Source organism: Neopelma chrysocephalum, unplaced genomic scaffold (genome assembly GCF_003984885.1).
Source record: "Neopelma chrysocephalum unplaced genomic scaffold, ASM398488v2 Primary Assembly neopelma1_97102, whole genome shotgun sequence".
NCBI classification, from domain to species: Eukaryota; Metazoa; Chordata; class Aves; order Passeriformes; family Pipridae; genus Neopelma; species Neopelma chrysocephalum.
This window is the reverse complement of record NW_020925744.1, coordinates 2,840,242-2,856,115: the sequence shown is the minus strand read 5'-3', so window position 1 is coordinate 2,856,115 and position 15,874 is coordinate 2,840,242. Positions and strand designations below refer to the sequence as shown.

The following is a 15,874-nucleotide window of genomic DNA, read 5'->3' as shown; positions in this document are numbered from 1 at the left end:
TCAGCGTGAGGCACCGGCATTTGTGCGGACACGAGCATCTGGGGAGCACGGATCACTGCCACAGACCGTACTTTGTACTGTAAAGGGCTGCGCCAAAGGCACAGTGGAGGGAGGGCTGGGAAGCACAACTCGGCAGGCGGTACTTGCGCTAACCCCAGGACCGCCACGTCTGATCCCGGCCGCTCCCGCCCCGCCCTCCCGGCTGTGCCCGCCCCCCGCCGCGTGACCGGGCAGCTTCCGGGGGGAGCGCCGGGGCTGTCAGGGGTGTGACTGACTGCGGGGTGCGTTTGTGTGTGAGAGCTGCACCGGCAACTTTGGTGGGGCGGGGGGGAAGCGGCGGTAGCGGCGACACCATCACCATGTCCGGCAACGGGCTCGCTTACAGCGAGCAGGGGGGAGAGGCGGCGCCCGAGCTAGCGCAAGAAGCGGCGCCCACCATGGTCCCTTCGGCTCCCGCGGCCTTCGGGCTCTTCAGCAGCGACACCAAGAAGTAAGGGAGGGAGGGGGCTCGGTGCGGGTCCTGGGTGGACGATCCCGTGGGCGCTCGGGCGGTGCTGGGATGGCGGGCCATCCCACGGGCAGGGGCAGCTCCAGGGGCCTCCCGCTTCCCCCTCGTGACTCCGCGGAAAAGTTCACTTGTTTACGTTTAAGGTGTGCATAGGGAGTGGGTTAGCTGTAAAGTTTTTCAGTTGGTTTGTTTGAAGTACTGCTTATCGTTTTTCCTCTGTTTCGACAGCCAACCACGCTGGAATTATCTTAATTTTGCCTTCAAATGTATTTATATATATAAAAGTGCTTGTAAAAAAAGTATTTGTGGGGGCTGTAGTTTTAAATGTAGTTGTTCAGGGCGAGGTGGCCAGCTCGAAGTGGGTGTTAACAGTGCTAACAGTATCTTGGTCAGAAGTCAAAATGAGGAAATGAAGAAAGGGGAAAAAAAAGCCCCAGCCTAGTGCACTGGCACAGAGAGCCTTCAGCTTCTTCAAGAAAAAGTGGATTGGAGAGGAAGAGTGTCCAAATGAAAGGATCAAAAGGTTTGCTAAGCTGCAGTTGGACAATTGCAACAAATTGGAAATCTATTCCAAGAGCAACCAATAAAAAGCACCATAAACTAAGGTCTCATGTACATTAGAAAATCAATTGCTACTTCTTCAGTTTGATTGTTTTGCACAAAGAGAACATTCATGCTCTAGAAACCTCGACTGATGTGTTTATTTGTGTGCCACACCAAAGTAAATCACAACAACATGAAGCTGCTGTCACTCTGATGCTTAGCTCTGTGAATCAGCAGCTGATGAGCCTTCTCAGTTTGCTAGATAAATCGCATTTCTTCTACCCCTTCTATACCACTAAGTTCTTTGTATTTTCATTCTGTTCCAATTGAATTTTTCAGTGCTCTAGCATAGATGCCCCTCTGTGAATCAGCTGTAGCTTATCTGTGTTGTTTGTACTTTCCTTTTCCTGTCTCCTTCCACAGAAACAACTTTGCACTTTACATCTTAATCATCATTTTGCGACGTTCTTTTTTCCACAGAGGGGAGTACCCCAATCATTGGTCATGGCCATAATTCTCTAATCATAATCATAAACTTCAGACTGTTTTGCAGATTGTTTTGCAAGTGAAGTATAGCTCCCTGTTTTATTAGATGCAGAAGCTGAAGTGACTAATTCTACCCAAGGCTCCCCAGTGATCATGGGGAAATACAGCTCTGGGGTCCTGAGATATTTTGTACGTGTGTATGTATATGATTGTCCTTCAGTATGGAAGAAACAGAATAGTTTATGATATGTGTGAATGTCTTATTAATTAGTTGCTCCTCCAGACTTTCTCTGACACTTACAGGAATGGGGAGAATGTCTGTCCTCTAAAGGAATTACTTGAGAGGACAGCAGGCATTGATCTCAGTGGTCTTTTGTAGCTGAAAAAAAAATTCTTGCTGAAATAGGAAGTTATCCATGACTCAGACTTGTGTTGTTAAGCTCTGAGTATGGATTGGGTAGCTGAGGAACAGACACTGTGCAGAGAAGATGATGAAATTTGTGTAATGTGAAAAAGCTGCTGGACTGCAATTGAGGGTTACTGTTAGAAAAGCAGACGATGTTGCACTCTGGAAAATGCAGTAATAATTCATCAAGCATATAGGTTATATTTCTAATAGTTCACTCTACTAATAGCCCAAAACTTGATGAAAAAACAATACAAGGAAGTACAGAGAAGTCCTAGATGTGTCCCTGCCTCTTGCATATGAGAATGTGGGGATAGTGGAGTATTCCAGTGGTGAAAAGAAATTACTGTTAGGACTTTTCAGGGATTGTTTGCTGTTGTCTCTTGATTGTCATTCATCACTGCTGATGTGTTTATATCTGATATCACTGTGGTGTTTCAGTGCTTTTTTTGTTGCTGTGGAAGCGGGAATTCTTCCTTAGACCTACTGATGATACGAGAAGTACTCCTTCTCAGCAAAGGGGCACATATGTAATATATGGCCCTGAACATTACTACAGTGACAGTTAGATCAGAAGCTTGCACTTGCCTGTTGGAGTTAATTGTAACAATATCATGCTGTTAATGTATACGTATCAAGACACTACTGTAAACCCTTTCTTAAAAAAAATTCCAATCTCTTCTGTTTGTGTGTCTGTCTTCTACTGTTTGCCATGAAGAGGAAGTAAGCCACAATGCTTCTGAAATGAACAAATTGTATATTAGGATAAGTTGCCTTTGATCTTGCAGCAGAAGGGCCTATGACAAGTTGCACAGAGGCACGAATAAGTATTGGTAGACTTAAAGATGAAATCTGAAGTTGACCTAATATACGTTATTTGTCCTGTTTTGTTTTTCACATTTCAGTAGAAGTACTCAGCTGAAAGCCTTATCATGTCCCACATGTTTGAAAAAGGAGAAAAAGGGTCAGATTTTGGTGACCAGAATAATGGAAACAGTCTGCAGACAAGTGCAGACTGTTTTTGCCCATAACAGGAGTTTTCAGCAGAAAATTTGTAAGAGCCAATGGGTAATGTAAATCTTATGGATAAGCTGAATCCAACCTGTGGGCCTCAAGCTATTTCTCCATGTTCTTGATAGATGGAATCCATGCAATAAGCACTGGAAGACTCTCAAAATCATCTGTATAGTGTAGAGAGGTACCATGTGATGCACATCACCTGAGATAATAGAATATTTTTGTTCTATTATTCATTTTACCTTATTATTGCTCTATATGGAGGAGTAAAAGCTCTAACCACCTTCCAACTTCTAAGAGTAATTGAAGAGCTAATTAGTACACAGAATCCCTGTTAATTGCTTATATTAGGGTGCAGCTATTACTACTTACAGTTAATTGCAGGTGGACAGAGGATTTTCATCTGTATTAATTGCATTTTAAACAAAATTTGCCTGCATATAAAATTGAAGTATGATAATGTTTGGTTCTTGGAAATAGTACAGTTTCAGCAATAAAAGTAGCTATTGCTTTTTCTGAATAAAATGTAAAAACTTAGAGGTGAACCACAGGAGTAACGTCATTAGATATCAATTGATAAGTACAGTATTGAAGCAGATGGCAAAATTTATAACACACATTTTCAACTTCACTGATTTGCATCTTTAAGCTGTATTCCTGCCAAGCAAAATACATTTGTAATTTGTTAGACTTTTTTTTGTTGTTGTTGCAAATCTGGCTTATGTGTTTTGTTGAGCCATTTATCAGAAAACTCATCAGGGCTGCAAAGCCTTTTTTTTTTTTTTGCAGAGATTTTGTAAGCGTGTTTTGCAGGGAGCTGAAGGTGGTGATTTCATTAAGATACTCATTGCCCAATTCTCTGTGCAGAAGACTTTTCCAGATTCATTGGAACTAAAAGCTTACTTTCAACAACTGCCAGAGGTGTTCTTGGAGTCTTAAATTGATCTAGTTTTGTCTTGGCATATTCTGTTCAACCAGTGATGGAGAGATTGTACATGGATTGCCATTTGTGAAATTCTTGGAGGACACTCCAGCTCTAATATTCAAACTTGGTGCATCCACTAGCTCATTGGCACAACTACTTTCTTTTCCCATCTGTTAAAATGGCCCTATGCCCACTAATGTGGTGATATGCCAGTTTCAGTAGGATGTACAACCCAGCAAAGCTGAATGGTTTGGATGAACTGATGAGTCCACAAGATAAAATCTGAACCCTCTAGTCAGTACCAGGATAGGAACTAAGTGCAGTGTACAAACGTGGGCAATACTAATGCAGAACACTTCTCCAGCTGAAATCTGTCAGATCTGATGGGAAGTGACACAGAGTGAATATATGCTTATTGCCATTCACTTGGCACATATGAGGATGCAAGCAATGAACTGTTGATTTGCTGTGGTACTCTGTAATGTAGTCATTACATTTTTGAGGCCTTTTTATTTTCTCAGGCAAGTTTTATAGTTTAAGGTCTTCACTGTGGTTTCTGCATATTTATTGCATTATCATATATTTGCTTTAGATGCTTGCTTTGATCTGCATCCTGAGTGGTATTAAATACACATTTGTGTAACTGTTATAAGGCTGATGCTTGCAAGAAATTCCACTTTGTCTTAGTTCTGCTTTTTGAAGGCTATCCTTTTCTATACCACCCTTTGGTAGTTTTGTTTCTGGAAGGAAACCAGAATTCTTTTTGGCATCCTACCAGAAGATGAACAGCACTGTAATGCTCTTTAACAATGTTTCTGAAATATCATGAATCTCTATGTAAATATACTAACACTGTGGTTCTGTCAGTGACAACACCAGCTTTGTGGTGCTATCTTTAAAAGAAACCTTTTCCCACCATTTTTGGGAAAGCTGGAAACACTAAGAGTTGGACTGTGATCTTGGTCCCTTCCAACTCAGAATATTCTGTGATATTGCTTCTCACTTCCCTATAATCCCTTTACAACCACCCAATGCTGCAAAGTGATCTACAAATGTCTGCAAACTCTGATCACTTGCCTCAAGACTGGCTGTAAGTTGACACAACCACTTAAGTGGCAGCACCACCTCAGATTCTCAGTCTTCAGAAAACTAATATCTTCCATCAAGGAAGATTTCTCCCTAGCAGAAGTTTCTTTGCAGTGTCAATGGTGTGGGCACTATCAGAAGAGGTCATAGGCAGTGGAATTAGAAGATCGATACTTTTCATCCTTTCAGACAGCCTTTCTTGTTTTCGGGTGAAGTAGTGTCTGTTACCTCTCTACTGACAATAGATTATCTTAGATTAAATTGCAATCAGATCCAGAAAGGATTTCAAACTGCTTTGTCATACTAGCTGCCATCTGGTTAGAGCATTTGAAATGTAGGTTGTTTACATCTCTGCATTGACGGTGGTGGTAGCAGCAACTTACAGATGTTAGTGCACTGAAGCACTGCTGAAGCACTGTTTGAGTACTACAGGTTCACAACGGAGAACTGGGAAGATGCTTTACTCAGGTTTTAACTTTACACTTTTCTGTCTGTTTCCTCACTCAGAAGGATGAGACTATACCTAAACCATCCAGATTGCAAGTACTTTGAGCAAATAGTGGCAAAGCATTAATTAAATTAATTAAATTATGTTGCTGCTCAGACTATAACTAGTCTTGTTCTCTGTGACTCTCAGCCTTACAGGATACTATAGTTATCCTTGTTTTCCTCCCATCTGTGCAGGCTATTCTTTAAACTATCAAGTTTGCTTTTTGGGTAGTGTATTTCTTTTTCAGATTGGAAAATTAGGAGTAGCTGAAAGCAAATAAATTAATTCTTATCTCAATTTCTTTTTAAACCATAGAACAGCTACACTCATAGCCAGATGACTTGAGTCTTCCTTGAAGTAATAGTTGAATACTGTGTTGTGAATTAGCAGTAAATATAGTGCTGTAGTGGAAGAGGATGGCAGTACTGAATAGCACCACAAGATGTCATTCAAACAGTTTGTGGTATAGACTGAAACACAGTGAAACTCAGGTTTCTTAATTTCCTGCTAGAGGAAAATCCCCAATGAACAGCAAAAGTAAACTCATATGGTAGCATGTATTTCCTGCCAATTTAGCTTTCAGGTTTTATGGCTCTGAAATCAATTTGTAGTTCCTCTTTAAATGTTAAATTTAAGCTCGTTTAGAGTTTACGCAATAGCGTGTCCTAAAATAAGCCAATTTATTTTGAGGATTTTGCAGTGCCAATAAAATGTAAGAAAAAATTTTTTTTTTTTTAAATTTTGTGGGGAAACGTGGGACTTTATTAGTACTACATAGGACTTCATTACTACTCAGGTGCCAGAGCAAAAGGTTAAGCTGCTCTCTCAGTGTCGATTTTCTGCTTCAAACCTGGTAACATTCACAGTATTTTATTTTGAACTTTATGTTGGAATGTTTTGCTGTGCTGAAGGCAAAAAAAAAGTCCTAGTATGCTTTGGTTAAAAGCATGTCTTCTCAACTGAAGTCTCCTAAAGACTTTGAACACAAGAACAGTGCAATTGATACTGTGTAACTGAAAGTATGCAGCGGATGGAAAATTTAAAGCAAGAAATGCATTGTTAAAATTCAACTGAGTGGGACTTCTGTAACTTCTGTTCTATAACAGCTTATGCCATAATACCAAGAAACTCGCTTCCTCCCCTGTGGTAGATTTGTTTGCCATTTCCTGTATCTTTTCTTCCAGTGATATAGTGCTGTCCTTATATATGAAGACCCTCTGTCTCACTGTGGATTTATTTGTTTAAAATTCATTCTTCTTTCATAGAGTTGATTAAAACTGTTCCCAAGGTTTTTGTTGCATTACTGGCTGGGCTTCAGTTTCAGTTTTGATATTCATGAACTTTCTGCTTATTTACAAAGAAAGCCTTATGATTAGTGTGTGACTTCTTTAAGTGAGTGGGTACATTGGAACTGTAGCAAAACCTTTTATGGGTTTCATCTTACAATGTTCCTAAATGTTCCTAAAAAAGAATAGAAAATAAAACAAATGTATATTTTACCTGAGTGGAGCAAGTGTTCTCTTAACAAGAATTGTTCAGAATACGTAGATGCAGTGGCAAATGACATGCCGCAGGTTATGGATTAATATTTTAGTATGATTAAAAGTTTGTCATAGTTCCTAGGAGAAGATGAAGTAATTGAGGGGCTCAGATTTATTGCTGCCAAATGTGTGTAAACCTCAGTGATGTGTAGTTATACCTACCCTTTTTTTGTTTGTTTGTTTTTGTGTGAAAGTGGGTAATGTTACTCAATGGAATCCGTAATCCTTGTCTTAACCTGAGCAAGACAGCAGTTTTAGTGACCAAGTGTGTGCTGACAATAGTATGGCATATTCAGAGTTCGTCTCTAGTTCCGTTTGCCGTAATCAACATGGAGAATTAGGTGGTCGAGGTGCTCTCTGGCATAACAGGCTGTTAAAGCTGTTTGGCAGTATAATCTTATGAATTTCAAGATCCAGGGTAGTTTTTTGTTTTTATTTTCTTTTGTTCCCTGCACTCCACACACTCATCACACCACAGCTCCACCCCTTGCACCCTCTCTTATTTTGGTGCATTGGAATAGGGCAGTCCTATCATGTCCATACCTTTATTGTATCTGCAAATGGTACAAAGGTATTAAGAAAGCAGCATTTTGAGATAGAAAGAAAAAAGTATTATGTATCTTAAATGCCGCAATCATAAAATATGAAAACATAGAGGAAAATTAGAAATCATCTTGCTCATGATTCATTGAATTAACATTCAACAGTGTTTTGAGGAGAACGTATTATTCTGGATGTGTTTTGTGATGCCCATCATATTGTGTTATTGCAGATCTGCCATATGTGATGCTTGTTATGAGAGAAAGTTAGGTGATGAATTCGCCTTTCTAATTTACACTCCTTTAGCTTTCAAATTCTAGTATTGAGGAATATAAGCCTGTGGTGGTAAAGATTACAAAGGCAGTTGGGAACTGATTTCTAAATATATTAATAATTGACTCATTACCTTTTGTAGTAGATGCTATACCAATAGTAAAGATCATATTTCATAGCACTGTTGTATATGAGTATATTTCTAATTAAATTCTATAGCAGTGCTTTGAACTTGCAACATTTTGGGATGGTGGGGCTGCATTATGAAAGATGTTAAGCACTAGATTATGAGTTGGGAACTCAGGGAAATCTCATTGCATTCTTAGGTGTGTCATTCTTAGGTGTGTGAGAGTCTTCTTGTTTATCCCTTTTTTGCTCTTGGAAAGTAATTTTCTTTCTTCTTATTGTTAGGCAAAATGGCTCAGAGACTATGTTTACTATAACAAAGGTGGGGTTTTTTTTGATGTCTTCTGTTGCTGGAGCCATTACTTTCCAGCTTTGTATAGCTCTGCATCATTCGTCAACTATCAGATTAGGCTTCTTTAAACCAGGTGTTACTCCTGAAGTAATAAAGCTTATATTTCAATCATCTGTAATATGTACCTAATTCTGTAAGGCTAGAATTATCCTCCAAGTTTTAGTAGGGAGGGGCAAAAGTATTGATGCAGCTGGAGAGTTGCTTGCATTTTCCTGAACTCCTGGCAAGTGGACATAAATGATAAAGAAATTGTCTAACATTCTGTACTGAAGAATTGTCAGTTCAGAATAATTAATGAGTATATAAACCTGAACCGAAGTGTAGTGCTTACGTTTATGCTTTCTGTTTTGAGGGATCTAACTTAAGGATTGAAGTTCCCTTAAATCATCTTAATGCTCAAAAGATGGAAATATTTTTGTACTGTACAATAAACTGTATTACAAAAGTCTGAAATGCATTTGCTTTTCCCATTGTTCATTGAGGCTGCTGATAAGAGTTGCTTTTGGAGGGAAACGTCCTTTGAAATCTGCAAAGGATATTTGTTTCTAGAAGTTAAAACAGCAAGGGAGTGGGTATCCTGTTACATAAAAAGATTTTCTTTTTTTTTTTTTGAGTAGACTTCAATCTTGGAAGGCAAGCTTGATTGAGCCCACTAATTTTTTTGTTTTTGTTTTTTTTTTTTTAAATACTGCACTTAAAAGAATGGAACAAAATTCCACAATGTTGGGTAAAATAGTTGAGGTGTCTTGCACTATTAAATCTGCTCTTAAGGAGCGAAACTTTGAGGTTACACTGAAATTATATCTAACTGTACAAGAAGAAAGGCTTGCTGCTGCTGCTGATTCATGTGGATGTATGGAGAATATTTTACTCTGTAAGTACCTAATGTTTGGTAATCCTGGATTATAATTTGTCAGAAAATATTTGAAACAACCCTCACAACCCATCAATATAAGTAACAATTAATTTCCAAATGGATTCTTCAAGAACTTATAATTTAATTTATCTTTTTTTTTCCTTTTCCCTACCTGCTGCTTTTCTCTTACGGAAGCAAGGCTGGCTGAAAACAGGTCTTCATATCTTAGTTTCTGTGGTTTATGTCTTCGCAGTTAACATTTCAAAATGTTGTAATTTGAAATGTATGATATTTTCTATAAGCAGTTAAAGTACATTTCATCATTAAATAGTCCTTTCTTCTGTCTTCACATCTTGAATCCACCGTTTCCTTTTTTCTTCGTATTTGTTACATTCTGGGAGAAAATCTTCAGCATCTATTTGGATCTTGTCTTGTATAACTTCCTCTGTTTTTGCTACTTGATCCTGAAGTTCAAATTATTTTTTTCACATTTTCAACTTTTTTGACGTATTCTTATTTTTTCGTGTTAATTAGTATTCTGTCTTCTGTTGGTTAATGATTCTCTTGCTTCTCATGTTAATTACTCCACTTGCTCAGCCTTTCTTTTCCTTTGGGTCGGTGGGTTTTTTGAGTTGGTGGTCCATAGTCATAATCTCCCACTGCAGAATTACCCTTTACCGAGTTGGAGCTGATTCAGCACTGTTGCTGAGTTGTCTTTATTCTTTATCTTGGGGGTTCTGCAAATGTCCTTGTGAACCATAAATTCTACATTCTTTGTGTCCACTGTCAGTGGTACATCCTTCTTCCCAAGCTTTGTTAACCTCCCCCAAGGTCTGAGATAATTGAAACATGTCGAGCCCTTAACAAGGCAATTCTACTGGCAAGTAATTTGTCTTTTTAACACCTAGATGTAACGTAAAGCTGGCTTGTTAGTTGCTATCTGTTTCATGGATTAAATCTCCTTTCTCCTTTATTAATCTTGAAAGTATACAGAGATCAAACATAAAGAACATCCTTTCTTAAGAAAATTTTTATGTATTCCATTGTTTGCAACAGCAGTAGGAAGCTGGAGCATAGGATAAGAAACAACTTTGTAAATCAAGTCCAGACTTTTGCTACATAACTTTGATAACCGTGTCATACAGATTCTTGCACAGGTAAGGATTAAGATTTAAGCAAAAAGAATTAAGGGCCTCTGAATTTCTGTATCCAGCTACAGCAAAGTCGCAGGCAAGGTACTTCAAGCTAACCTAAAAGAACTGAGACTTACTTGGTGTCCTATACCAAGGTGGATAGGAATGGTCAGCAAAATAAGCTATTTCTGTGGCCAAGAATAAAGAGAGCTTGGTAGGAAATAATGTTGATTGGGGTTTTTTTCCCATCTGGTTGTGGTTCTTAATTTTGTGGATGTATACTGAAACATGTGGGCAATGTGGATTTCTCATGGAGGGCACAAAATAGATGCAGTATTGGCTTTGAAAAGATGAGGAGATCTCTACTGGAGTGACTCTGTTCCTTACAAATAGGAAAAATGTTCTATAAAGATTTATGAAGGAATGGATGACAACATTTGGTCTCACTGTAACTAATTATGTCTTTGACTTAAACCTCTTTTTCTTTGCCATCTGAAATTCGGAGGGCAGTGATAAATCAGAATATATTTAGGTTTTGCATTCACCTTTGAAATCTTGTCTGGATATATTGGGTTTGGCTGAGTGGAGTTACTTTACCCCATAGCAGCCTTCATCATGCTGTGCTTTCTTTTGGTAGTTGATAACACACCAGTGTTTTAGCTACTGCTGAGCACTGCTCACACAGTAGTCAAGATGTCTCTCCAATATCCCTCTTCACTGGTAGCCTGGAGGTGGGCAAGATCTTGGAAGGATGCATAGCCAGGACTGCTGACCCTGACTGACAAAAGGAATAATCCATACTGTGTGGTGAATGTTCATCAATAAAAGCTAAGGAAAAGGAGAAGGGGGTGGGCATTCATTATTATGATTGTCTCCTGAAGCACCTGCTATGTATACTAAAGCCCCCCTTCCTGGGAGGTGGCTGGATGTTGCTTGTGGATCTGAAAGAGAGAATAAATCTCTTTTTTCCTTTGCTTCTACCTGCAGCCTTTTCTTTTGCTTTATTAAACTGTCATTATCTTGACACATGAGTTTTTTTTTTCACATCTTGTTTTCTCACCTTCATCTTGCTTGAGGAGGGTAGTGATGGAGTGGCTTTGTGGACCCCTGGTGTCCAGCCAGGGTCTACCCAACGTGCCAGGCCCTCAATGTGTGAAAGCTCACAGGTTTTGGAAAGCTTTTAGAGTTCTTTGGAGTATTGCAGGGGTCTCTTCTTGAGCCATTGTTTGCTTCGTATTTTAGTACTTAATCCAGACACTACAAAAGGCTGTTTTTTCAAAGAATTCTTTTTGTAAACTTTTGGTGTCTATAAATGCAGTCAGACTGTGATCTGTTTGCGTCTAAAATGCCAAGCAGGGTGAGATTTCTTACTAGTGGCAGCTAATGAGGAGATGTATCTACAAGAAAGCATCCTTATTGACTTGATATTTTTCTGTGAGAATTTTGTTTCACCTGTAAGAATTGCTTGGACAATATATGTCTGATCATAAGGCTATCTTAATCATATGGCTTGTAGAATAGACATACTGCAGATCTGAGGCTTTTAATCCTGATGACAAGGAATGGCATTTTACAACCCAGAAAAGCAAATGAAAGGTTATATACGTGATTTTTAGTGAAATTCAGAGAATACTGAAGTCTACTATTGGGCTTTACAGTGACTTATGTAAGCTGATACTATATTTTAACACAAACGTGTCAACCTTAGGGTATTGCATCTGGCCCTCACTGGGGGAAAAGGGAGAAGAGAATGAGTTGAGTTGTTGGTTTAAACTAAGCTCTTGTGCCTCAAGACCTCAACCGGATTCCAGTCAAGGTTCAGCATACACCCAATTGAAGTTGTGTGATGTTACATTACTGTTAGAATCTGATAGATTCTTTTACTAAACACTTCATTGTACTAGGCCAGCATGTTAGTAAATACAATTTAAAAGTGGACAAGAAGGGGCAGTGGTTCAACTTAAGTTGCTGAATTGATGCAAGAATATAAAAAGTGGTATTCTGGTTTTATACTTTATTTTTTCTAATTGATGCTTTACTCTTTCTACCGTAGAAATGAAGACCTAAAACAAATGTTGGAAAGCAGTAAAGATTCTGCAAAGCTGGATGCTATGAAGAGGATTGTTGGGGTATGTGATTTTTTTATTATTTTTATTTATTAGGGTATATGGGTTTTTATTATTATTTTTATTTCCTGGATGGGAATAATGTTTTCACTTTACAGATCCTGTACAACATTAGCATTTGAATCTCTAAATGATGTTTAAAAGTTGTAGTGGTGAAATGGTGAAATCCTTAATTTGGAATTTTGTGTAGAAATTCCTATATCAGGATATATGCAGTCATGTACTTTTAAAATATTCATGTAATAGTGCCAATATGCCTGTAAATAATTACTTTCAGTTAGACCTTGAATAGGAAATGGCTCCTTGAGAGAAGCTTCAAAATCAGCAGACTGGAAACAGCAGAAATTTGCAGGAAAAATGACAAATTGCATTTACTATTTTTATTTTATTAGATTAAAGAAGGATTTTCTTTTTTTAATTGAACACGATGCCTATGTAGTTGACTAAGTATTTCAGGCGAACTATGCACCTATAGAGGTGATTAAATGACAAGGTAACCCACCTAGCTGATCAAGGTAAGCCAGTTGGTGTACTGTTTTTGGATTTCAGTAAAGAGTTTGATACTGTCTCTCACAGGATCCTTCTGGACAAAATGTCCAGCTCACAGCTGGATAAACACATCATGTGGTGGGTGAGCAATTGGCTCATGGCTGGAGCACAGAGGGTAATAGTGGATGGGGTGACATCAGACTGGTGACCTGTCACTAGTGGGGTTCCACAGGGCTCCATCTTGGGCCCTGCACTCTTCATCATCTTCATAAATGATTTGGACACAGGACTGGAAGGGATACTAAGCAAGTTTGCAGATGACACAAAACTGGGAGGAGCTATTGACTCCCTCAAGGGCAGGGAGGCCCTGTAGAGGGACCTCAATAAATTAAAGAACTGAGCAATCACCATATGAAGTTCAACAAGGGAAAGTGCCGGATTCTGCACGTGGGATGGGGCAACCCTGGATGAACATACAGACTGGGGAATGAGATGCTGGAAATCAGTGCCACAGAAAGGGACCTCGGAGTCCTGGTCAATGGCAAGTTGAATATGAGTCAACAGTGCCCTGGCAGCCAGGAGGGCCAACCGTGTCCTGGGGGGCATCAGGCAGAGCATCACCAGTCGGTCAAGGGAGGGGATTGTCCTGCTCTGCTCTGCACTGGGGCAGCCGCACCTTGAATATTGTGGCAGTTTTGGGCACCACAATGTAAGAATGATATAAAACTGTTAGAGAGTGTCCAAAGGAGGGCAACGAAGGTGGTGAAAGGCCTTAATGGGAAGCCGTATGAGGAGCAGCTGAGGTCACTTGGTCTGTTCAGCCTGGAGAAGACGAGACTGAGAGGAGATCTCATCGCAGTCTACAACTTCCTTGTGAGGGGAAGTAGAGGGGCAGGCACTGATCTCTTCTGTTTGGTGACCAGTGCTGGGACCAGGGAGTGGCCTGAAGTTGTGTCAGGGAGGTTTAGGTTGGATATTAGAAAGAGGTTCTTCACCCAGAGGATGACTGGGCACTGAAACGGGCTCCCCAGGGCAGTGGAGGTCACAGCACCAAGCCTGAGTTCAGGATGCATTTGGACAGTACTCTCAGGCACATGGTACGACTCTTGGGGATGGTCCTGTACAGGGCCAAGAGGGTGATATGATAATTCTTGTAGGTCCCTTCCAACTCAGCATATCCTGTGATTCTGTGAAATAATGTTTAACACCATTGTGTGTTTAAACCCTATAAACTGAACATGAAGTTGATAGTTCCCTTTATTTCTTCTTAAAAGTATTGGAAGAATGTGCTATGGAAAACTGTTCAATGTCCATTTGACTTCTTTGTTTCAGTGTCCTTTGGACGTGCTTTTTTGTTTTCCTTGGTTTTTACGTCTTTAATCCTATCCGAGTACCTACCAAAGTGAATAGGTACAGTTTGTATCATGCTATTGTGTTCTTTCTACAGACTCTAGAGCTGGCAGTTTCTCCCTTCATTACCCTTTAGTGATGAAAATTTTACTTAAGCTGTTTGTCTTTTTTGCCATCTATCAGAGTCCTGCCAGAGTCATCATTACCCATGAGATCTGGGTAACCTATCAACTGCTATTTCTTGATGTCATTCTTTTTTTGGTGAAAGGTTTGTTAATTCATCTTCTGTGATATGATGTGGGATTACTCAGGTTTTGACCAGTGAGAGTCTGGCATACAGAAGCGCTGTTGCAAAAAAACATGGCATTTAGAAGTGTCGTGGTTTCAACCTATAGTAACTTACATTCTTTGTGCTTCCCTCGGAAAAGCTATTATTCTGGCTATTATTGTGGGCAGGAGGGTTGGGGAGAGTTGCCTGTTGCTCCCTTGGTTTTCTTTTTCAAAAAGTTGCCAGATCTTTATCTGTTTTTAGAAGCAGTTGCAACTGAATGTATGTATGTATGTATGTGGGGGGAATTAGAAACCATTAAATTGAATCAGATTTAAATTATAAACCAAGGTTTTAATAGATTGATTTTTTTTTTTTGCTACAAACAATCCTGTCACTGTAAATAAGTGTGCAATGAGCAAATGCAGTCATTATAAATACCTGCTGCTGGTGCATATTCAAAAGAGTTCTTAACTGTTTCTTTAATTTTATTGAAGTATATGATGCCATGACCTGGAGACTTGTGGTTAGCACTGATAGCTGTGATCCTTGATGGTCTTAGGCTGAAGTGATCAAGCTCAAGAAGTCTTCAGCAAGGGATGGCAGAACTAATTGGACACATTCTTTCTTCTGCTCCCCTGTTTTCCAATTCTGACAATTCTCCCCAGTTTCCAGTTCTAGATTTTTGTCCTGTTTTAAGTTTGTGATCCTTGGTTTCTATGCCTGTTCTAAGCACTGTGCAATGGAGGAAGAGCACTGCTTTCCCAAATAACAGCAGGCACCTTCTGTTTATTGGATATTTTTCCCTTTCTCAACTGCTGCTTCTTAAAGCAGAAACAACCTTTTAGCTTGTAAGCTAAACTTGACGGCAAGTGAGTTGTTTGAATTACTGCATCCTCTCTTTTCAGTTCCTTCCTTATCTTCAAAGTGTTTGCTGTTTTCCTGTGCTGTGTTTAAACTATGTTTCATACCACACATCTGGTACCAACCTCTGGTTGACATAACAAACTCAAACAATGAGCTTCACAGGCCAGGACTGGGACATTGCACAATTACCATGAGGTCTTGTAGCAGTGGTGATAATGTTCTTGCAGAGCACAAAGGTGCTTGTATGCTTGCATATAGAGAGGGGCTTATATCTCTCAGGAATGAAATGTGTTTTCCAGAAATGCTTCCTCAATCTTTATTATTAGAGGAAAAAAGGAACTCTGTTGTCAGAGTATTGTTTAAAGTGTCTCACTGAAATGCTCTTTTCACTAGTTTTAGATAGGGGAAAAAGCTATGCATAGAGCGTCCACAACTTCTCTGGACAACCTGTTCCAGTGCCTCAGCACCCCCACAGTAAAGAATTTTTTCCTA

At 39.4% G+C, this 15,874-nt stretch overlaps 1 protein-coding gene across 4 annotated transcripts in view; it reads left to right on the top strand.

The window, feature by feature from the left end:
* The first annotated feature begins 238 nt into the window (after positions 1-238).
* AP3B1 (adaptor related protein complex 3 subunit beta 1) overlaps positions 239-15,874 on the top strand; it is a 150,214-nt gene continuing 134,578 nt past the window's right edge. For 2 of the 4 annotated variants that reach the window (XM_027671455.1, XM_027671457.1), the window contains exons 1-2: positions 239-490; positions 12,336-12,411. In XM_027671455.1, the coding sequence (XP_027527256.1) occupies positions 360-490; positions 12,336-12,411 (207 nt within the window). In that variant the 5' untranslated portion in view covers positions 239-359. Of the gene's footprint in view, positions 491-9,050; positions 9,168-12,335; positions 12,412-15,874 lie in introns of those variants that run through there. The other 2 variants (XM_027671456.1, XM_027671454.1) reach the window with 2 other exon arrangements.